Source organism: Macrotis lagotis, chromosome 6 (genome assembly GCF_037893015.1).
Source record: "Macrotis lagotis isolate mMagLag1 chromosome 6, bilby.v1.9.chrom.fasta, whole genome shotgun sequence".
Classification (NCBI taxonomy): Eukaryota; Metazoa; Chordata; class Mammalia; order Peramelemorphia; family Peramelidae; genus Macrotis; species Macrotis lagotis.
The window spans coordinates 160,490,177-160,516,181 of NC_133663.1; the positions used below are offsets into that span (position 1 = coordinate 160,490,177).

Consider the following 26,005-nt stretch of genomic DNA (forward strand, 5'->3'; position numbering starts at 1 on the left):
AAGAAGTTATTAGAGTGGGTTTCCAAGTAAAAAATAGCTAGATTCAAGGGTTCTAAGTCCTGCCCCTGAAAGATAGTGATATATACTGACACATACTGGCTCTGTAACCCACAGTTATAAGTGCACCAGCTAAGTCTTCAAGTTAGGGTACAGCTGTTAATCTGCATTTCAATGGAAATTCCATGAACTAATGAAATGTCTAGTATAGATTAGCAATGGGAGACATGTGTATTATGTAATTCAAAGATTCCTTTCATTGTTTTCTGATCTCTAGTATACTACTAAAAGATTATGGCCCAATACTGTCATCCATAAATTGCAGCTAAAGATAGGTTTTGACAATGAATTAGATAAGAGGGACAAAAGATTCAAAGAAGAGATAAATCTTGCTTTGAAAATGACTGCTATAATGGCAAATGATAATATTCTACCACTAACCTTATGAATTTGAAATAATTAAGCATTTTTGTGTTTTTTCTCAATTTACAAAGCACATAAAATATCCAACAAAGTTATATCAACTATTGTTTCAAACAAAATTTTCTAAAAGATCACAAATTAGAATAATAAAACCTAGTTATAACTTTTCTAAATTAGGATGGCATAAACCCATAAGCAATGTTTGTTTTTAGGCACTAAATTTTCTCATTTTTAGCAACATAGAAGAAGATATGCAATCTAATAGGCAACCTCTAGGTCCCTTTGAATCCTATAGCTTTTTTGACTTTATGATACTAATCAGTTCTCTCCAAATCATATATATTGTCAATAGGCTAGAAGGTAGGTTGAACTTACTTAGCACATATTTGGTCATATGTTTTCTTATAGAGAATTCTATGTTTTTTTCATCATATTAGGTTCATTTGGCAACTCTATGCATGTTAAAGAGGGTAGTTGTGATTCTCTTAACACTCTCTTTCCTTTTGTATAGTTTCCTGCTTCTAAAAATCTCTCCCAGCTACCAAAATATTCATAACTTGGCTTGCCAAATATTGTAGATGGAATAGAGATAGAGATAGGGACATTTGATTTCATTGACCCAGGAAACTTTCTTAACACTTTCTCTGTAACTTACACTCTAGGAAGTACAAGCTATAATCAGACTCATTATTTGAACTGAAAAATGCAGACAAATACTGATGTGGTCCTTCCCACATCAGATATCCAATTTGTCAGTTTCTCAGACTAACTATAAAACTGTTAGGCACATGCTATCACAGAAGACAGGATGTGTGAAAACTGGTTTATTTATAATTTCAGTAATCTGATGAAATTGAATTCTTTAAAAGTTTCTAATTTAATATGATTCCATTTAAGAGCACAATTAAAGAGGATACTCAAAAGTTATTCAACTAATAAAAGCAAATTTATGGTTAAAATAAAAGCAACATATGCTTATATATATATATATATATATATATATACACACACACACACACACACACACACACACACACACACACATATATGTATATAGTTAATTTTAAAAAATGGAATGTTATAACCAATTTCCACTATCAACCCCAGAAAGTTATTAGCATGCTAATCAATTGACACAAATGCTTACTAAATTCATAATAATTCTCTCCATTTGAAAATGTATTATGTTTGGATTTTAAAATTGGATTTGTAATGTCAAACGTTAATGCTATCAAATGGAGAGATAAATAATCTTTCATATATTTTTCTACTTCTTTCTCCTTAGGAGGCATGAAGAATGGTGTGGGGATAGGTGGCTCAGGAGAGAGTTCATGTAAATAGTGGTATCTGAGTTGAGTTTTGAAAGAAGGTAAAGATTCCAATCGGCAGAGTTGAGGAGGAAGTATATTCCAGGCACTAGGAACAAATAAAGAAGGGAAGTGGAATTTGAGAAATAGTAAGTTAACCAATTTGGCAAGATCAAAAAGTATATGAGGAAGATTGATAGTTTTAAGGTTGGAAAAGCAGGTATGCCAGAAAAGTTAACATTTTAGAATAGATAGCTACTGGAATTTGTTCATTAGAAGAGTGATATAATCTGACTTGTGTTTTAGAAAAATGACTTTGGCAATGATATGGAGAATGGATGGGAAAGGGTAGATACTTGAAACAGGACAACCAATTTGGTAGCTATGATAGTTCAAGTGAGAAGTAATGAAGTTCTGAATTAGAATAGTGATTGTATGAGTAGAAAGATGGTACAAGAGACATGGAGACAGAAAGATATGGAAACTGACTAGATACTAAGGGGAAAGTGAGAAGTTAGGAATGACACAGAAATTATGAATCTTAGTAAAGGGAAGGACAATTGTATCCTTGACACAAATAGAGGGCATTCTAAAGAAGAGTGGGCTTGAGAGAGGAGGAGAAAGAAAAAATTTCTCTTTTGGGCAAAATTAAATCAAGGGATATCTACTACCAAGTTCCAATTATATTTTTTTCTGGTCCTAGGTGGTAGTTCGAACCCATTTTTCTCATTTCTTTGTAGAGGATTAGGCTTGTTATCCTACAAACAGCTACCTCAAATACTTCCATCTCTACCTTAGCTAGGTAGATAACCAATAAGCAACTGATTTGCTAATACATACATATATATGTATATGTATATATGTATGTATGTATGTATCATACAGTGTATTTTAACATATTAAGACACAATCCAGTACCACAAATGAGATTCCTATTCTATAACATCTTCTGGAAGCTAAGGTGATTCAAGTAAGTATCTAGCACTTGGTTTCAGGATCAAAAGTAAAAAATTTCTGTGAGATTAAGCATTAAGTGGAGGCATCTTCTCTTTCCTTTGAAGAATAATAAAAAGCTCTCAGAAAAGCTATAGTACTGTGGGGCTTAATGAGACTAAGGAGTTTGAGGATCAATTCATACTAGTAATCATAGCTTGAGGTGATGTTCATAAGACTATTAATTCAATTATTTAGATTGACAAATGTGTAGACCAGATCCTTAAGAACCCAGGACCAGTTGCTCACAGAATTATTAAAATTGTCAACCACAAGTAATAGCACTCAATAACTTAAAATGTTAATGATTTAGACAAATTGATGGATGAAATTTGTTAATATCTTTTAAAAATATTTAATTTTATGTCATACATATAGGTCACTAGAAAGCATAAGAAATTATTAATTTTATTTATCTTCCCCATGCTCACACTACATCCATACTTATTCAAGATTTCATCCCTGTGCTATAGAAAAGTAATTTTCTATTAAAATTGCCTCAGACACTTGTTACCTTGCTGTTTGACCTTGAGAAAGTCACTTAACTGCATTGCCTTACAAAAACTGAAAAAAAAATAAAAACAAAGATGTCTTTGTTAAACTTTATTCCTTTTTAATGACTTTATTAAATATAATAGTAATATTTCATAGAAAAAGAATATCATAGGATTCTGCTATGTTTTCCATCTTACAAGATGCCCATCAAACGGTGAGAGGAAAAAGTCATAACTATCTGTTTCATGATAAATTCTGTGAAATAAAACATATTTAAAGGACATGTCCTTAAATAAATAGGAAAATTACATTAATTTAAAATTAGAACTACTTTCACTGGGGAATATTATAAACCAGGAAGCTACTGTTTAAACATTTTCCTTAAAAGTTCTATATGAACTGAACATAACCTTGCTAATATTTATCTTAGTATATCAAGACTGTGAAATCAAGACATGCTGTCAATTTTCATCATCACAGGGTATTTATTTCTATACTGAGTTTCCTATATAGACTACTACCCAGATCCACCCCTTCCTCAACTCTTTCCTGCAACACTAAATCCTACACATATACCTTCACATACTAAAGAATGATGGATATAGTGTGTGACCTAGATTCAGAAAAACTCTGGGTTCAAGTCTAGCTTTGGACATGTACTACCTATCTGACTATGGGCAAATCACAACTTAAGCTTCAATTTCTTTATCTTAAAGATATGGATAAAATATTTTCAGAGGTATTATAGGGATCAAATGAGCTAACTAAAGAATTTTGAAAGCTTTAAAGTATTATATAAATGTTAGTTATTATCCTTATATACAGTTCTTATAACTAAGTGGCAAAAATAGATAGATAGAATGCTGGTTCTGAATTTAGGAAAACCCAAGTTCAAATCTGGTAACAGATACTTAATAACTGTATGACTTTGGTTTCCCTATCTAAAAATGGGGATAATAATAGTAACTGTTTATCTTGGGTTGTTGAGAGAATAAAATAAGATAATAATTGTGAAGTTCTTTGCAAATTATAAAGTGCTATATAAATGTTAGATATAATTATTGTTGTAGGACTACACATGGCAGTAACATATTTCAAATGAAATATATGTATGTATACATATATCTATATCCACATATATCTCACAAACCATGAATACAAATGATTTTTGTATTCTAATTCAGAAAAACCCAAAATTATATTGGACAACTTGGAGTTTTAATAGCATATAGGAAATTTTAATTTTTAAGATAAAAATTAATTTGAGTAACATGGGAGGCAGGCTAGTATAATGTCAAAGAACACTGGATTGGAGTCAGAGGAAAAGATTTGTGTTCACATGCCTTGGTCCTCCTTTTCACCTTCACTATGATGATCACTTAAGTTTCCTCAGAAACTCAGTATCATTATTTATGAAATAAAGAGGGTCAAACTAGAAAATCTTCTTGCTTGAAATCTATTCAGCCATAAAACTAACTTGTGTTTGTTAGGAATATTTTTTAACTACTTTTACTTATAACAGTAAAGAAGAGGTCTTACTCTCTGCTTTGCTACTCTAAAGATCATAGGAACTTTCCATTTGACTTGCAACTAAAACCTTCCCCTATATGTATCTCTCCCTCCCTTTATAATAGCTCTTTGAGAGCAGGGACTGTCTTAATTCTTGTATGTCTATAGCAGAGAGCTTAGAATATTAATTCATTTTATCTCACAACAGCACCAGAAGATAGATGCTATTGTTATCCTCATTGTACAAATGAAGAAACTGAGATAGGCTAAATGACTTCTCCAATTCTTAAATGTTTAAGGTTGAATTTTTTTTTTTTGCAAGGCAATGGGGTTAAGTGGCTTGCCCAAGGTCACACAGCTAGGTTATTATTAAGTGTCTGAGGCTGGATTTGAACTCAGGTCCTCCTGACTCCAGGGCTAGTGCTCTATCCACTTCACTATCTAGCTGCCCTAAGGTTGAATTTGAGTAAGTCCAGTGCTCTATCTAATGCATTATCTAGATGCATTTGAGTCATGATCCAGACTTACTAACCTATGTGAACATAAGATAATCCATTTATAACCATTCTATTTGTTTCCTTAGGAATGAATTAGGAATAAAACTCACTCTATCTGACTAACAAAGTTGTGAAGAAAAAGAAAGTACCACATAAACGTGAGTAGCCAATATTATATGTAAAAAATGAACAGAAAGTTCAATAGATATTTGTCTGTTTCATTGCATGAAAATGAGAATCAAAGGAAAGCTTTCTATTATGCAAATTAACAGAAATTAAATTATTTTAGTAGTCATGCTGAATTTGATATAAAAATAGTATACCTGAACATAATGTCGGAAAACATACAGAATTTCTTCCTTTTGAGCTTTCTCAGAAAGAATTTTGTGAAATTTACTGAAATCTTTCGTACCCATTTCTGCATAAAGTATGATGACTGGTAGGTTCTCAGTGACTGTAGGATATTTATGATCTCCTTTAAATAAATATGGCCTAGGCCTAAAATGAAAAGAAAAAATAAATTTTTAGTAAGTATAAATAAATATTATCTAACAAATGTTAGAAATACTGACTAGTGTTCACCTCTAAGTGTCTGCTGGGAAGGTAGACCTTAATCTAAATTTACTTATTCCTTTCCTGTTCCCAAGAACCTGATGCAAACCACTTGAGACTCCACCAATGTTCAGGGTTGGGACTTAATTATTTTCTGTCTATATCCCTATTGTTCCTATTGCCCCCCAACATACTGGGGGAAAGAATAAGGTGAACTATGAAGGGAAAAATGTACTGTTTTCTTCCAGAATGAGGAATAGGAGTCAAAACAGCTGATATAGATCCTAAGACCCTAAAATGCACCTAAATAAGAGAAAAATTCCTTTATACATTATTTTCCAGCCCTCCTACCTTGGGGGGGGGGAGAGAGAGAGAGTTTTTGTTACTTTTCACTTTTTTCTTTAGTCAACTCAGCTCATTTGTTTTTAGTATCTATTTTATTCATTCCATACTATAGTCTCTGATTTCTAGTGGTTTATAATCGAGTTGGAAGTCAACTACATAAAAAACTATAAAATTTATGATAATTGAAGAAGTTTTATAATTGAAAAAAAAGCAGTAACAGTTTAGATGGACAGATTCAAGAGGGCAGGTATAATTTATAGTTGGGGTATATGTTTCCAAGGCATAAATACTTGAATTGGGATTGAAAGAAAAGGAAGGATTTCAACAGGGTGGGAATTCAATGTGTGGGATAATATAGAGAAAGAAAAGGAAGCTCATTCCATGGAGCACATGCTTTACAAAGACATGAAAATAGGATAAAATTTGTGACACAGGTTAGTCTAGTTTGAATGGAATCCATGGAACTGCATATTAAGTTGAACATAGAAAATATGACTATAACAATAATTTTCAATATTTGTATTTTTCAATAAAAAAGCATCAATTTTTCAACCAATGTCTAACAACACTAAAAATTAATATAAGTAATAATAATATTAATTATAGCTAACATTTATTTAGTACTTTGAAAAATTTTTTTTACAAATATTATATCTGGGAGGCAGGTGCTATTATTATTCCTATTTTAATGTCAAGGAAGGATTGTAAGTCTAGGATCATATAATCAGTATATCTGAGCCTGAATTTGAACTCAGGTCTTCCTGACTCCAGTCCAACACCCTTTTCCCAGTGTAACACTGCTGCCCAATAAGAAGCTATAAAAATAAAAAGATGCTAAGTTAATTTCAGTTTTTAAATGAAAGATTTTTTTTTTATTAAAAAGTTACAAAACAGCCTGATGTTTTATCAACGATTTCAACTGTGGATTTGATATTGTATCATATGATACTAAAGAGATTATGAAATAATCTATGTACAACAGATATTTTGTTGGGTTTCTTCAAGGTTTCCAGAAAACTGTCATAACAAGAAGATAAGAGAAGATATTATCTATCAATTTTTAGATGCTGAGCAACTTCAACTTAATGAATCTGAACTACTTCTCCACAGAAATATATGCCATTTTTATAAGGAAAAATCTGTTAAGTTTACTAGGAAGATGAAATTATTCCAACTATTAATGTGAAAAAAAAATGCAGTAATAGATGTATGAAAACTAACTTTAGTTCAATCTGATTTTACTTTCATAGACCCTTAGATATTGAAAAATATATCTAAAAGCCCTGAAATATCTTTTAAAAAATGTGAAAACAAAATCACATGGCATAAAAACAAGCACATAATAAAGAGCCAGAAGAGAAAAGGAAATCAATGTCTTTAATTAAAAAAAGGGGAATTCATTATTACTCAGAGGTTTAGGCAGAAATGCAAGCATTGCTAAAATAACACCACAAAGATTACTTTCACATAATGAGAATGTTCTAAGTGTTTATGCTAGCTACTTTTTCAAAAAGGACAAACTTCTATATGCAGAAAAATCTCAATAATTTGAATTAGGTGGAGAAGAATAATCTAATTCATAAAAAAATTAAATCAGGAATAAACTTACATTAAGAAGTACAATAGGGGCAGAGGGTGGGAATGTACTTAGAAGGCTTGGACATAAATAGATTAAGAAGTGATCTTGCCTTAAATCCATACTTTAGTTAAAGAGGGTTTTAGCACCATGGTTGGAGTGCTAAAGGGACAGAAGAGAGAATGTACCTGATACTTTGGTTGGGGAGAGCTGTAGGGCTATGATTGGAGTGCTATAAAGGAGGGAGAAGAGCTGGACAAGAAAACATCTAGTCCCTCTTACTAGAGGGACTGGACATGAAACCATTACGAAGAGATTTTGTTTTGCGTGATACTTTGGCTACAATTAGAGGGAATGTGCTTGGTGGTAGTGGGGGGGGGTATAAATCGTTCCTGAAATGAGTAAACTTTGCATGATGCTGGGGCTCATGATGATTCTATGTCCATGGGAGGTTCTTGAAAAGGAAAAGAGTAAGGTATAAAGTGAATGCAATTTGATACAATTTATGACTCTTGAGAAATATATTTCTAAGGAGGCAGAGAAGGGAGGACAATGAGGCAATGATGCTTGTCAATCAATCAAGAAATCAAACAATCAACATTTGAGAATAGTATTTCTATTAGGACAGATAAAAGGAGTATATTTTGACAAAGGGGTCGCAGTACAAGACAGGGTTAAAACAATAAAAACCTAAAAAGAAGGACTAGACTAGAAGAAGGCTAGGCATTAGTGGATAAATAATACCAGGAAAAAAGGCACACAGTCTATTATAGTATAGGGAAAAAAGGTGAACACTGAGAAAATCCTACTCAATAGATTTGGAGGGAATAACATACATTCCCATATGGGTTTAAAAATCTGTCCTACCCCATAGGAAAGTAGGAGGGGTAAGGGAAAGAAAGGGGAAGTGAAAGTGAAGGTGAAGGTATAAATGAAAGTAAACTAAAAGTTAAAAAAAATTTTTTTTAGGTTTTTGCAAAGCAAAGCAAACAGGGTTAAGTGGCTTGCCCAAGGCCACACAGCCTATTAAGTGTCTGAGACCAGATTTGAACCCAGGTACTCCTGGCTCCAGGACTGGTGCTTTATCTACTACGCCACCTAGCCACCCCTAAAAGTTAAAATTTAAAGGAAAAATTAAAGGGAAAAGGAAACAAAACATTGGTGAGGAGGATTAAGAAGAAAGGAAAGAGAAAAATATAAATGAGGAAAGGCAACAAGGAGGGAAAAACAGAATCAATAATCTTAACTTTAAATGTGAATGGAATGAACTCTCCCATAAAACTAAAGTGGATAGCAGAATGGTATAAAAACCAGAATCCTATAATATGTTGTTTACAAGAAACACATCTGAAGCAGAGAGATACAAGCATAATGCTTCAGCAGAAGTAAAAAGATTAGGGGTAGCAATCCCAATCTCAAACAAAGTAAAAGCAAAAATACATCTAAAGCACCATAGGCAATGAAGGTAAATCATTTTAAATATATGTACCAAATGGTATAATTTCCAAATTCTTAGAAAAACAAAACACATTACAAGGAGATATAGACAGCAAAACTTTAATAATGGGGGACCTCAACCTCCCTCTCTCAGAATTAGATAAATCAAATAAACAAGAAGGAAGTTAAGAAGTAAATAAAATATTAGAAAACTTAGATATAATAGACTGCTGGAGAAAACTGAATGGGAGTAGAAAAGAATGTACCATTTTCTCTGCCAAAATTGACCATGTACTAGGGCATAAAAACATTATAATCAAATGCAAAGAGGCAGAAATAATAAATGCATGTTTTTCAAATCATGACACAATAAAAATTACATGTAATAAAGGGCCATGGAAAGATAAACCAAAATTGGAAACTAAATAATAATTTTAAAGAATGAGTGAATCAAGCAACAAATCAGAGAAATAATCATTTCATACAAGAAAATGATAACATTGAGACATCATGCTAAAATTTATGGAAGGCAGCCAAAGCAATTTTTAGGAGAAATTTTATATCTCTAAGTGCTTATATGAATAAAAAAGAAAGAAGATATTAATAGATTGGGTTTGCAACTAAAAAACTAGAAAAAGAACAAATTGTAATATCCCAAAAGCAAATTAGAAATTCTGAAAATCAAAGATTAATAAAATTGAAATCAAGAAAATCATTGTTCTAATAAATAAAAGTTAGAGTTGACTTCATGAAAAAATAAATTAAACAGATAAAACTTTGGTTAATTTTATTAAAAAAGAATACAAAATTGCCATTATCAAAAATGAAAAGTGCAAACTCACCATCAATGAGGAGGAAATTAAAGTGATAATTCAGAGCTATTTTGTCTAACTGTATGCCAATAAATTTGATAACCTGAGTGAAATGGATAAGCATGTACAAAACTACAGACTACTCAGATTAATAGAAGAGGAAATAAAGTGCTTAAATAACCCCATTTAAAGAAAAAGAAATTCATCATCAATAAACTTCCCAAGGAAAAATTTCTAGGTCCAAATGAATTTACATGTGAATTCTACCAAACATTCAAGGAAAAATTAATTCAAATTCTATATAAACTATTTTTTAAAAAAAGGAAAATTCCCTTTAGGTACCAACCAAGAAGAACCAAAACAGGCAAAGAAAATTAGACTACTCCTCTTAATGAGCATTAATGCAAAAATCTGAAATACAATTAATATTGATATTAGAACAAGTTATTACCAGGACAATTCAGCATGATCAGGTAGGATGAAATGAGGTAAGCAAGGATGGTTCATTATTAGGAAAATACTCAGCATAATTGAGTTTATCAATAAAATAATCAACAGAAATCACATGATTATATCAATAGATACTGAAAAAGTCTTTGTCAAAATACAACTTCCATTCCCATCAAAAACACTAGAGAGTATAGGAATAAATGGAGTTTTCCTTAAAATAATAAGCTGTATCCATCTAAAGCATCAACAAATATTATATGTAATGATAAACTTAGAACATTTCCAATAAGATCAAGAGTGAAACAACAATGCCCATTATCACCATTACTATTCAACATAGTATTAGAAGTGTTAGCTTTCCAATAAGAAAAGAAAAAGAAATTGATTAAATTAGAATTGGTAATGAGGAAGCAAAACTTTCACTCTTTGAAGATGATATAATAGTATACTTGAGAACACTAGAAAATCATCTAAAAGTCTACTTGAAACATTTAACTTCAGCAAAGTGGCAGGATATAAAATAAACCCACAATAAATCATCAGCATTTCTACATTTGAACAACAAAGCCCAAGACCAAGAGATAGAGAAATTCCATTTAAAGTAACTACAGACAACATAGCTTGTAATCTATCAAGACAAACCCAGAAACTGTATGAACACAATTACAAAACACTTTTCACACAAATAAAATCAGATTTAAACAACTGGAAAAATGTCAAGAACTCATGGTTAGGCCAAGCTAATATAACAAAAATGACACTTCTACCCAAATTAAATTACTTATTCAGTGCCATATCAATCAAAGTAGCAAATAAATATTTTACTGAGCTAGAAAAATCAGTAACAAAATTCATCTGGAGCAACAAAAAGTCAAAAATATTAAGGAAAGAGGTGGTTAGGTGGTACAGTGGATAGAGCACTGGCCCTGGAGTCAGGAGTATCTGAATTCAAATCTGGTCTCAGACACTTAATAATTACCTAGCTGTGTGGCCTTGGGCAAGCCACTTAACCCCATTTGCCTTGCAAAAACCTTAAAAAAAAGAATATCAAGGAAATTGATGAAAAAAAGGTAAAACAAGGAAGCCTAACTCTTCCTGATCTAAAACTATACTATAAAGTGGTGGTCAACAAAACTGTTAAGAAATAGAGTAATGAACCAATGGATTAGGATAGGTTCAAAGAAACATTAGTAAATGTCTACAGCTACCTATTGCCTGACAAACTCAAAGACATTAGCTTCTGGGATGAGTCCACTATTTGACAAAAGTTGTTAAGAAAACTTGAAAAACAGTATGGCAAAAACTAGGCATAGAAACACATCTCATACCCTATACTAAAATAAGATCAAAATGGGTGCAGAATTTAGACATAAAGTCAGTACTATAGACCAGTTAACAGATCAGGAAATACTCTGTCAGAACTATGGAAAGGGGGAAAATGTATAACCAAACAAGAAATAGAATACATTATAAACTACAAAATGGCTGATTTTGACTATATTAAATTAATATATTTTTGCACTAATAAAACCAATGCTGACAAGATTAGAAGGAAAACAGAAAGCTGGGAAACAATTTTCATAGCTAGGAGTTCTGATAAATGTCTCATTTCTAAAATATATAGAGAATCAAATCAAATTTATAAGGTTACAAGTCATTCCCCAATTGATAAATGGCTAAAGGATATGAATGGACAGTTTTCAAATGAAGAAATTAAAGTTATATATAATTATATGAAAAAATGCTTCAAATCATTACTGATTAGAGAAAAGCAAATTAAAACCATGAGGGACCACTTTACACCTATCAGAATGGCTAAAATGACAGAAAGGAGAAATGATCAATATTGGAGAGATTTTGGGAGGATTGTTCCTCCCATTAATGTTCCATTAATGCACTGTTGGTATAGTTGTGACCTAATCCAACCATTCTGTTGGGCAATATGGAGCTACTGAGTAATAAAACTGATCATACCCTTTGACCCAGCAATACCAATGCTAGGCCTATTTCCAGAAGAAAACAAAATAAGTGGGAAAAGTTCCCCATCTCCCAAAATATTTGTAGCATCTCTTTTTGTAGTGGCAAAAATTGGATATTTAGAAGATGTCCATCAATTGGAGAATGGCTGAACAAGTTATGGTGCATGAATGTTATGAAATACTATTGAACTATAAGAAACCATGAATAGTTAAATGCTAGAGAAACATGGAAAGAATTACATGAACTGTTGTTAAGCAAAGAAAGCAGAAACAAGAGAACATTGTATATATATATATATATATATATATATATTAAAAACAACATTGTGGGTTGATCAACTATGATGGATATAGCTCCTCCCAGCAGTTCAGAGAGCTAGGACCATGCCATACAAATCCAGATAAAAAAACAAACCAACCCTGCCTCCCCCCCAAATCACAAAATCTGAATGAACACAATATTCAGTTTTTAAAAATTTTCCTTATTTTTTTCCTTCCTATTCCATGGATTTCTTTCTTTTCCCTTAGTCCTAATTCCTTATAAACAAAATGACTAATATCTCAATATGTTATACACAAATGTACATGTACAGTGTTCACTAGACTGTTCGCTGCTGAGGGTGGGAAGGGAAGGTAGAACAAAAATGTGAAACATATGGAAGTGGATGAAAGTTGAAAAACTTTTTCACAACATGTAATTGGAAAAATAAAATAACAATAAAAAGTTAATCTTATTGGTTGGTCATCATTTCTTACAGTAATATAAGCATTTAGATTAAAGATTTTGGTATGCTGTCTCATTATTTTCTCTTTAAATTATTTGTTTATATGATGCATTCTTTAACAAGTTCATTCTTTAAGATTAGATTAGTTTCCATTTTATTTTTAATCTATGTTTACATGGTCCCACATTAAATATCATTAGTATTACATTATAATCTGAAAAGGATACATTTAATATTTCTGCATGTAAATGAATAATTAAATCCTTCATATTTGGCCTTTCGTGTTTACCTTCTTATGTTTTTCTTGATTCTTGTGGGTCAAATTTTCCATACTTGGAAGTCCTTCAATTAATTAAATACCTATTTTTTTTCCTAGTAAGATTACATTTAACTTTGCTGGGTAAGTTATTCTTGGTTGCAAACCTAACTTTTTTTTTCCTTTTTTTTTTAAGAATATCATATTCCATGTCCTTAGATCTTTTTTTAATTTTTTAAAATTTATTTTTAATTTATTTTAGGCAATGGGGTTAAAGTTACCTGCCCAAGGTTATACAACTAGGTAATTATTACGTGTCTGAGGTCAAATTTGAACTCAGGTCCTCCTGACTCCAGGTCCTGGGCTCAATCTAGTACTGTGCTACCCTAGCTGCCCCCTAGATCTTCTAATATAGAAATTGCTAAAACTTCTGTAATCTTGACTGTAGCTTCATAATGTCTAGATTATTTCTTTTTAGTTGCTTATATGTTCAAAAAATTTTTTGAAACTGCTATAATGTTCCTGTAAGTTTTCATTTTTGGATGTCTTTCAGGTGGAGAGTAGTGGAATTTTTTTTTCAATTTCTATTTTACTCTCTAGTTCTAAAGCTTCAGAGCATTTTTCTTTAATATTTTCTTGAAGTATTGTGTCTAGAATTTTTTTCAATATAACTTTCAGATAGTCCAATGATTCTTATATTATCTCTCTTCAATTTGTTTTCTAGGTCAATTGTTTTTGTAATGAAATAGTTCATAGCCTTCTATTTTTTCATTCTTTTTATCTTGCTTTATTATTTCTGTCTTCTGAAGTCACTGGCTTCCCCTTGCCCAATTCAAATTTTTAAAGAATTATTTTCTTCTGTAAGTTTGTAAGATCTCTGTTTCTGATTGATTTCTTTTCATAATTTTCTTGATTTTCTTGTATTACTCATTTTTCTCTTAATTTTTCTTTAACTTCTCTTAACTGATTTTTAACATTCTTTTTAAGTTCTCCTGAGAACTATATATGAGATTATGACCATTTTGCACAATTCTTTGAAGCTTTAGAAATAGCTGTTTTGACTTGTCTTCTGAATTTGAATCTTGAGTGTCTCTAAAACCATATAAGTTACTTATATAGTTGGGTTTTGCTCATTCATTTTTTCTTCAGTTGAGGGTTTCTTGGCTGTTAACTTTATTTTAGAGCTGTGCTTTAGTCCTGAGCAGTAAGGAATAATGCCTCAGTTTTTAGTTTTGTGCTGTTGTTTTCTGTGTTTGATGTGGCGGTCTTTGATGTCTTGGGTTTTTCCAGTGTAAACAGGTTATTCTCGTTTAGTGATTTAGCATTATTCATTTCCATTTACCTTTTTATGTTTCTCTTCACTGCTATGTTTGAGCTTCAAAATGTCTCTGAAACTCTGGTCTTTTCATCAAGAATGATTGGAAGTCTTCTTTCCCCCCTCTTCAATTTTTGTTGGGTCAGTTATTCTTGGTTCTAAATCCACATCCATTGTCTTCTGGAATATAATCTATTTTTCTTTAAAGTGGTGACTTCTAAATCATGTATGTGATCTTAACTATGTTCCTTAGTACTTGAATATTTTTTCGAACTGCATGTATTATTTTGTCTTTGACCTGGAAGTTCTAGATTTTGACAATATTGTTCCCAGGGGTTTCCATTCTAAAATTTCTTTATTTCTACTTTGCCTTTTGTTTCTAAAAATATGGGCAGTTTTCTTCAAAGATAATATTTTAGAATATGATGTCTAAAATTGTTTTTTTAGTAATGACACATACAATGATTTTAAAATTTTTCTTCATGATCTGTTTTTCAAGTCAGTTACTTTTGCTCTGAGGTGTCTTATATTTTCTTCTATTTTTTCAGACTTTTGACTTTTTTTTTTCTTAATTCTAGTTGTCTCAGAAATCATTACCATTTTGGTTCTATCCAACTAACCTGAATTTCTCAAGGATTTTTAAAATATTTTTTGGAGGGGTTGTTTTTGTTTTTGGCAAGGCAATAGGGTTAAGTGACTTGCCCAAGGTCACAAAGCTAAGTAATCATTGAATGTCTGAGGCCCGATTTGAACTCAGGTTCTCCTGACTATCTACTGTGCCACCTCACTGCCCAAGGCAGGTTTTAAATATCATCTAAATTATCTCAGGGGGTCAGTTCCCTATTAGTTATGCGTATTCAGTAATTTCCACTGTAAGGGGCATTCTTATTGGCAATGAAAACAAGAGAGAGAGAGAGAGAGAGAGAGAGAGAGAGAGAGAGAGAGAAAGCAAGATGGAGAGAGAAAAAGAGGAGAGAAAGATACAGAGAAAGCAGACACTAATACTAATGCAGGAGAGGTGAAGCTGTACATTCATTAGACCATTCCATAAAACAATTTGGAACAATAATTCAAAAGTCACAAAACTTCAGGTCAAAACAAAGAAAGAGTAAAATGACTAAATGAACTAATCTCTTTTTATTATAGCAAAAATTAAAAAACAATATGATTGCCCATCAATTTGGGCAGATTATGATATATGGATATAATGGAAGATTATTGCACTGTAAGAAATGATAAACATTAGGAATTTAATAAACAGTAAAACTTCAAGAAGTGACATAAAGTGAACAGAGTCCGGAGAACAATTTATGCAATGAACAAAATAACGTAAAGAAAAATAATTTGTAAGACTTTAGAAATCTTTAGCAATGCAATGACCAATCTTCACTTTAGAAGACTGCTAACAAAATATGTATCCCAGTTCTTTGCAGAGTGGTCCAGAGGTACAGAATGGGATCAAATTTTTAGTTATGCTAATGTGTCAATTTGTTCTGCTTAATATGCATAACTGTTACAAGGTAGGAGTTCTATGGCTGGGGAATAAGAGGAGGTGATATAAGTTGACAGGTAATAATAATGATACCCCACAAAAAGGTGAAAATAAACAAGTGTCAGTGGAAGATTTACATTTTAAAAAGTACACAGAAGAGAGTACAAGGAAGTTCAGAAAGGGACACAAAACAAGGAGGGCAGTTTTGTTACTACTTTTTAAAATTAAATATACCCATAAGAAACTACATTCAAACCCACAATTTGGTATACAATATTTTCTATTCTTTTATGTTGAAATTTTAATGTTTTAAATTCATTATGAAAAATAAAATATTAGGAATGAATAGCATAGTGTGTCTAAATTCAAATCTCTTTAGATTAATTTTTTGAAAAGGATACATTTAATCACCTTTATTTATCTAGTCCACATTTCATATTCTACCTACCAGTTCATCCAAGCCCCACAACTCATAGTGAGTATTACATAAATCATTGAAAAGAGATCAGTCTGATTATTCAAAAAGAAAAATTAAGGGGGTCAGTTCCCTATTAGTTATGATTATTCAGTCACGAATGAAAAATGCATATTGTCAAGTTAGGTCATGCTGTTGGACTGGAAGTCCTTTACTATATCAACAAATTGGAAGATAACCTATCATATAAAATTGGAATAAAAGGATATTTTATCTTTTCACTCCTGTACTCCTTACCTTTTCAATCCATCTTCCTAATTTTATCTGACCCTTTACTGACAATTTAGTTTTTCTTTTGTACAATTATTTATGCCTAGATTTGAAAAGGAAGAAGAAATTAGGATTGAGATCTCCCAAATTTATAATTGGTAAATACATATTTAAATATCCTGAGATATACACTCACACAAAATACATGTTTTCAAATTCCATTGTTCTCTTGGTGATATGCAAATCTTGGAATATAATAAACACAGATACCACACACACATATATTTATAAATATATGCAGCAAAAAGAATGAGATGTTTATGTGTCAAAAAGGTGAGAATATATAAAATATTAAAAGAATCAGAGCAATGACTATAATATTGAATAGATCATTTATGGAAGGTTCATAGAAAAATATAGGGAGAAAATTGTCAAGAATGAGGAGGTATTAAAAGATTGTAATTTAATTCAAAAGAAGTGTTACCTATACCAATGAGATCACAGATCAAAATAAATGCATGTATAGAATAAACAACTTCTGAGAGAGATGAGATGTTCTGTTTTCACTATTAGCTTTGTTCATTTTCAATTTATGTTTTTAACGTGAACTTAAGCAATTGATGTTAAATACATTTTATGCTAAATTTCTAGTCTTTACAATTTTTATATATTCATATTTTCAACTAAAATGACAAAACTGACAATAAAAACTTCAAAAAAATTATTTTATAGCAATTTTAGAAATATAGATGAATAATTCTAAATGCATATATACTAGAACTGAAAATATCTATGAAACCTTACAATTAGAATAATTGGGAAGTACTTCTTTATGAAACACTCTTTTTCCCTCTAGATATTCATTTCCTTACCTCATAGTAGCCTTCTTCAGAAGTTTTTTAATCTCATTAGTTTTACAGGTGCACTCCTTATGAATAACCACAAATGCACTGCAGTCTTCTGGTGGTAGTTCATCAGCAGCAATCTAACATTATAAAGATTTTTCAATTAACATATTTATTTGATTAAACTAAATCAATCATTATCAAACTGTTATTTTAATTAAAGTAAAAATTTAAAAGTAAAGAAAAATCTTAAGAGAATATTTTTACTTTTGTTTCTGTCTGAAGAAAATTTTATTCTAGGAAATGCTGAATCCAAAATTTATATTAAAAGTCTGCAAAAATTTCAAAATGTAGTACTATATTCTACCCAGGTACATTTTCCCTTATTATCTGTCCTATCCCCCTATATATTCCCACACACCCATATTAGTGAAGTATCACATCCTCCACTTAATTTTAAAAGTTTTACCTTTAATACATTACCTATACTTAATTTTTAAATGCTTGGTTCACAAAGAAAATGTTATCAGTAGACCATAGTAATAAATATGATTTTTGATGGAACATATTTAGAATGCCAAATATACCCAAGTGAATTTTACATACCTGTTGAAACATTTGAATTGTTGGTGAATATGCTCTTATAGATAATGCAAATTTTAAGAGATTGATCTGTAAATTACTTAAAAATTGTCCTGCTTTTTTCAAAATTAAGTTGTAATATGAATATTCTGAATCTGAAAAAATAAGGTAGAAGAGAAATTTAGTTATTGTATAAGAAGAAAGCTAACTATTCAAATAATTTTATATTCCAACTCTGAATACCTGTAAGAAGGAAATTATCAGAAAATCAAGGTCCTTGTTCTGTTATTAACTTTATATATTATTATAGAATGCTGATAACTAAAATAAGCACAGTCCTATGATCTGTTTCTTCTAAACTGGCTTGCAGAGTCTCTCTAAGAGTTTTAATCTCTTCTAGGGCTGTTCAATATACTTCTACTGTTATGACCAAACTTCCTTCTCAAGGAGGATAAGATAAGAAATAAGAGCCGGAGATGGTTATTAAGCAGGATGTATTATACATATGCTTTCACACATTAGTACTGAAATAGAGATCACATAAAAACATGGATCATGGTAATATTTTATTCAATAAATATCATTTTTGTCAATACCCTTGAATTTAAAGGTCATTGGGAGAATGCATATTAGATGATAATTAAATTACTTAACATTTGCACCATGCCTACAAAGCACAAGGCATTGAGAGGGATAAAAAGGTAAATTATAAATATACAGATGAATACAAGAATTTGCAATTAAGCAAAAGAATACCAAGTATCAGTTTTTTTTTTAAAAAAAAAAAAAGAGCACTGATAGAACCAGAAATACACTGTATACCCTAACAGCAATATGGGGGTGATGGTCAACATTAATGGACTTGCGCATGACATCAGTGCAAAAATCAGGTACAATTTGGGGATATCTGCAATAGAGAACACCATTTGTATCCAGAGAAAGAATTGTGGAGTTTGAACAAAGACCAAAGACTATTACTTTTAATTTAAAAAAACAAAAACAAAACTTATCTTATGTAAGTTTGTTTTCTCTTATACTTTGTGTGTTTCTTCCTTAAGGATATGATTCCTCTCTCATCACATTCAACTTAAATCAATGGAAACAATGTAAAGACTGCCTTCTGTGGGGGGTGGGGGGAGTGAAGTGAGATTGGGGGGGAAAATTCAAAAGAAATTTAAAAAAGAAATAAAAAAAAGAAACACACACACACACACACACACATACACATACACAGACACAAACAAATGCACTAATAGAGCCATGTCTGGCCATGAGAGAACAACAAATTTTCCTATTGAGATAAGAAATATAGATAAGAAACAGATTCTAACAGAGATTCTCTTAGGGTATATGTATTCACAGGGGAAAAAGAAGCTTTGACAAGGGTCACAGGAAAGGTTGGGTATTTAACTAGTTTATCCTAATAAAAAAATTCTAGTAAAAAATTTGTGGATTGGAAAGAACAGAAAAATCATAAAGTTCACTTTTTACTTGAGGGAAGCAATATGTAAAACAGAGTTTTACATGCTATGACAGAAAGTTCTGGAACTAAACTTACATATTAAAATTTTTATTAAAAATTAATGTTTTGTTTTGTTTTATTTCTCAAGTGCATGTGCATGGTAAACTCTAGAATTTATTATCTTTCATAATGAATGTTTGCTAAAAGTCAAGAGGTAATGGGACCAAAAAGGAAGGCAATTCCTGATCTAAATTGTGAAGATAGACACAATATTATTAGAATTCAGAGAAGAGAAAGACATGTAGCTGAAACAATACTGAAATAACTCCAAGATGAACTTGTCAGTATGGACAAGTTTCCTTCAGTGGCACAAATCACAACTCTTGCCTGCCTATCCTGAGTAATTCTTTTTCATGTCTTCCCATAAATTTGCCACAGGAAGTTTACTGAAAGAAGCTTTCCTTGATTTTTAATGGCATTGTAATAATAGTTAGCCTTTATATAATGCTTTAAAGTTGGTAGGGGCAGCTAGATGGCACAGTGGATAGAGCACTGGCCCTGGAGGCAGGAGTACTTGAGTTCAAATCCAGCCTCAGATACTTAATAATTACCTAGCTGTGTGGCCTTGGGCAAGTCACTTAACCCCATTTGCCTTGCAAAAACCTTAAAAAAATAAAAAAAAATAAAGTTGGCAAAGAATTTTAAAAATCTTACCTTATTTGAATTTCACAAACATCCTGGAATATTATGTGCTATATCAATATCCCCTCTTTATAGATGAGCAAACTGAATCATCCAGCTAATAAATGACTTACCAAAAGTAATAAAGTTAGTAAAATTCAGACCATCCCGACTGCAAGTCCAGTGTTCTTTTCATTGAGACACCTAGCTGCCAATTTTTTTTAATATACAGATTTTGCTTAGTATTTCCTTAATTGTTATATATTGCAGCCTGCTTATACCCATCATACACATCTCCATTTCCCTCTCGGTCACATTTATTTTTAATTCTTTGAAGAGTGTATTCTTTCCATTATAGCCAGACAATAGTGGAAGGATATTGATACTAAAAGAGTGATTCATTTTTGTTTCTAAGAAAATATTGTAGCTATTAAAAGAGCTCTGAAATTTCCCAAAGTAATTTATCCCATGCTCCTCTTTTAGTTTAATTCTGGACAAAACTAATTAAGCTATTTTTCACTTTTTTTCATTGGCAAATTAGTCACATATTGGCTGAGGGACTTTTTATGATCTTTTGGTTTTCTCATTATGAAAATTGACTTATGTCAGGATTCATAAGAAATTATTGCAAAAAACATTTATTTTCTCTTTCATTTAAATTCCATTTTTTTTGTTTTCAATAATAAAATAGGTCAAGTCTAAATAGGTCAGACTGGTGTTGTTTTACTTTCACATAATCTTAACAGAATCACAATATTTAAGTACTTGAGCTACAACCCATATCCAAAAGGAATCTCTATTAGTGGTCACTCAGCTTCTGTTTCAAGACTTCAAGTAAGAGGAAATCCATCTCTTATGAAGCAGATCAACCCACTTCTACAGTATTCTAATCATTAGAAAGATTTTCCTGATATCAAATCTAAATTTATTTTTTTGCAATTTTTTCTTTGCTTATCATCCTGCCTTTTGTGGTCAACAAAACAAGTCTAAAATATGATTTTTTTTCAAATAGCCAAATGAAATGTAACATTTCCCCAATTCTCTTATCCTGTTTCACATGATATAGACCTTCCGGTCTTTGACCATGCAGATTACATCTAGATACACAGCAGTTTATCAATGCTAGAATAAAGCATATAAAACTGAAGAAGTCTCCAAATATAGTCTGATCAGGGCAAACTATAGAGACACTACTTTATTTGTGGAAATGATGCCTTTCAAGGTATACCATTGTTGTTTACCCAGGTATCTGCCATTCTAAAAAGTTCTAGACTAAGCATTCAAGATTCTCTCAAATAGTCTTCATAAGGTATATTCTTGAGGACCTTCATCATCCTGCTAAATGTTATTTAACTTCCCTGAGGCCATTTTCTCATCTGCAAATTAGGGCAATACTACTTGTACTATCTACCTTCCCAGCAACAATTAAGAAGAAAAAGGTGAGATGTTGCTCCAATTTGACTTAGCTCCCACAAAGTGACATTATTTGAATTAATGATCTTGAGTTTGTAGGATGTTTAAAAAAAGAACTGATAAGTTCTCTTAACATTTTAAATTTCTATATGGCGCATCAAGTATTTATCTTTTTAGGAATGAATCTATGCCAAATCAGTACATATTAGGACAAGCAAAGGAAAAAAATCCATGAGTAAAGTTCATTATATAAAAGTCTATATTATCTTGGTTGTAGAGACAGAAAGGAAAGGGGAAAGAAAATCCAATTTATTCCATAGCTAACTTTTAGTCAGTTTTTATGGATAAAGGGCTTAATTCTTCTGACTTTCATTAGACTAAGATATTCTCCCTACACCCATAGTCATAAGCATGTACAGAGAACAAAGGATGCCAAAGTTTATTCACAGTCTGAGTGTCTAATTTAATTTATAACTCTATTTCAGCCATTCTCTCACCTCTTAAGCATGCAAAAGGCATAAAGAAAAGATTAACATTCACTTACAGCTTTCTATTCAGTATCCAAAGTTTTGAAGAATCTCATATTTATGAAATTGACCAGCAGGCCTAGAAGGTACTAACATCTATAACAATATATTTTCTTAGCCTCAAAGTAACTCAGTGGATTTTTTTTAAACTCTTCAATCTATTAAAGGTGTGAGTATTTGTCTTTTGATAAGGATGTTGAAGAAGCTGACTAAAACTTTAAAATTCAAAATAGATTTACTATATCTCAGTAGGGAAACCTTAATAATCTATAATTTTTAAACAATGCTAAAATTTTTCAGTAGCAAATAAACACAGATATTGATGAGTTATCTGAATTTGTACTTTATTTAAGCTTTTTAAAAGCTTTTGACAAATGTTCACACCTTTAATGATTCATTCACTAAGCATTAATAGAAAATCTTTGATTTTATTTCAAATACCTTTTGATGATTCCTTATACTTTGTTGTCTATTTCAACTGAAGCAGCAGTAAACCGAACTGATGATTAAAAGAAGTAATTTATAACTACTATAAAATATCTGCATTTAGAGATATCAAAAATAAATATGCAATTGTCTGTGTATGCATGTATATACAACATATATATTGGATGACTTCTTAAATTTGATTGAAGTGAAACAAACTCCTCTTCCATTTTTTGTCAACTCATACATTTCTGAGCTCTTTCTATAATTCATCCAAATCAAATTTATTGTTATTATTAAGCACCAGGAAAAGGTTTACTAATCATTGGAAGATCTGGAAATTTCAACACTTTCTCAGCTATAGAACAACACTACTAATAATTATATATGGGGACAACCACTTCTGACTGTTCTGAACTCTTTTTTTCCTTACAACCTAAAGTCAGCTACTTCAAGGCTACTCCTACTATCAGATTTCCTCATCTTTTAAAAAAAATGTTTCAGGCTTTTTTGCAAGGCAAATGGGGTTAAGTAGCTTGCCCAAGGCCACATAGCTAGGTAATTATTAAGTGTCCAAGGCTGGATGTGAACTCAGGTACTCCTGACTCCAGGGCTGGTGCTCTATCCACTGTACCACCTAGCCACCTCTTTCCTCATCTTTTGAATGACTACAATTACCTCTAAAGCTAAGATCATCCCTCCTGATACCTGTCATCTGTTACTTCCTTTGCTCCAATTCCCAAAGTCAAAATGGGGACTTTATTACAGCAAAATTCCTTGCTAAACTGAGTCAAATTTTTAAAAATAAGATTCATTCCCCAATTGATAAATGGTCAAAGGAACTGAACAGAAGAAAATATCAAAGCTAACAGTATCTCAAAATCATTACTAATTAGAGAAATGCAAATTAAATCCTTATATTCATCAGATTGGCCAACATGGCAGAAAAGGAAAATGACAAAAGCTGGATGTAAAAAACTGGGAAACAATTCACTGTTGGAGATGTGAACTAGTCCAAACATTCTGGATAACAATTTAGAACTATGCCTAAAGGCTTTAAAACTGCACTTAAGTTTTGATCCAAGCAATACCAGTACTAGATTTGTATCACAAAGAGATCAAAGAAAAGTGGAAATGATCTATTTGCAAAAAAATACTTAGAGCAGCTCTTTTTTGTGGAGGCAAAGAAAAGGAAATTGAAGGGATGTTCATCAATTGAGGAATGGCTAGAAAAATTGTGTATGATTGATGTTTTTTGTCCTTCATTCTTGAAGAAGACCATGACCATCAGGGGGGTGATGCCATGACAAGCACATGAATTGGATTTGAGTGAGGAGGGCTGTGCTAAGTCACCAGCCTTTCTCTTCCAGAGCCATCTGGGTCTAAGGGCCAGATATCAATCAGGATGACTGGAGATGAAACTGGATGCAAGGCAATCAGGGTTAACTTGCCAAGGTCACATAGCTAGTAAGTGACAAGTATCTTGAGTCTAGATTTGAACTCTCATCCTCCTGACTCTAAGACCAGTGTTCTATTCACTGTACCACTTAGTTGCCCAGATGCATGGTTATAATAGTTATAATATACAGTCCTTTTTTTGCTTGTTTTCTCTTTTGAAATACAGCTAATATGTAAATATGTTTTGCATGACTTCACAAGTATAATCAATGTCATACTGCTTGTCCTCTCAGTAGAGGAGAGAGGTGAGGAAAAGAAGAGAATTTGGAATTCAAAATCTTAAAAAATTTCAAAAATGCATGTTAAAAATTTTAAATGTATATTAAAAATACATTTTAAAATATGAAAAAGGTGTCATCATGTAGTCCTGGCCTAATATGGAATTTATGTTAGTTTCAATTTTACTAGTTGCAATTTTTTATTCAACTCTTAAACATAAACCTGGCACACTCCCATATTTCTTAAAAAAAATGGATTATTACTTCAAGAGTTTTTCTTCTCCGAGACCTTAATTGCTCATCTTTACTATACCTAATCCCCTGATTGATTGGAAAAAGTTTTATTTTGAAGTTATTTACCTAGCCTAACATTCTTTCATCTTTATTCAGAGAAAAAGTCTTTCTTTTTTTTTTAAGTTTTTGCAAGGCAAATGAGGTTAAGTGGCTTGCCCAAGGCCACACAGCTAGGTAATTATTAAGTGTCTGAGGTCAAATTTGAACTCAGGTACTTTACCCCAAGAAGTCTTTCTTACAAGTTAGCTCCATTTGATGTACTCTTAATAAATTCTCAGAGTTGGAAAGGATTTTAGGCATCATCTGAACTACTCATCAGAACAGAAATTTCCTCCTCTATACATACCAGAGTCACAAAGTAGGGGCAGAGACTGTGTCACAAATATTATCAGTTAGAGAAACAAAAGTAAGATAAGCATTAGTAACTTTACTTTTGTCAATTGGAATATTGTTGCCAACAAATCGAATGTAATGTAATATTAATTTAGTTTTTTCAATGCTTACTCTTACTTCCTTTTCATTAAATCTTTACATTACTCAGGATTTTATCAATTTATTTTAAGCCAGCCAGTCAATCAATAAAAATTTATTAACTACTTACTATGTTCAAGGCACCTTGTGTGATCCTCCTAGTTACCCTATTAGGTTGGTACAGTGGCTAATTTTGACAATAAGGAATAGAAGCCCAGAAAAATGAAGTGAGTAACAATGCTGCACAGTGAGTAAGAAACTAATAATTGGGATTAGGACCCATATCTCCTAATTAATCATAAACTCTTTGTAAACTTAGAGAGAAAGGAGTACCTTAAGATGCTTTGCTGATTGGCAGCACTATCTTTGGTTCAAGGCACCTATCCCAAAGTAATTTTCCCCAGAATATTTCGAAGCCCGAAATATATAATAGGTCTCATGTTTATTCAAATTATTTGGCGGTATGAAATTTCCTGGGGGATTTCAGTGAATTGGGGGAATGTGGGTCAAAAGAGATAATTAAGTCACTTGTAACCCCTCAAAATTGCCATAAGAGGTATTTTGACAAGAAATTTTGTATTGAATATTTTTGAAAAGAATATTATAAGTACTAACTTCTTTTTTTAAGATTTTATTTATTTTGAATTTTATAATTTTCCTCCTAATCTTACTTCCCTCCCCCCACCCCCCCACCCCCCACAGAAGGCAATTTGTCAGTCTTTACACTGTTTCCATGGTATACATTGATCCAAACTGAATGTAATGAGAGAGAAATCATATACT

The 26,005-nt window shown here is 31.6% G+C and overlaps 1 protein-coding gene across 2 annotated transcripts in view; it reads right to left on the reverse strand.

Moving 5' to 3' along the window:
• Positions 1–26,005, reverse strand: part of UGGT2 (UDP-glucose glycoprotein glucosyltransferase 2) — a 206,053-nt gene that overhangs the window by 160,831 nt on the left and 19,217 nt on the right. For both annotated transcript variants that reach the window (XM_074191915.1, XM_074191916.1), the window contains exons 3-5: positions 18,297–18,427; positions 17,718–17,830; positions 5,545–5,719 (exon numbers count right to left, since the gene is read on the reverse strand). In XM_074191915.1, coding sequence (XP_074048016.1) covers positions 5,545–5,719; positions 17,718–17,830; positions 18,297–18,427 — 419 coding nt within the window. The remainder of the gene's footprint in view (positions 1–5,544; positions 5,720–17,717; positions 17,831–18,296; positions 18,428–26,005) is intronic.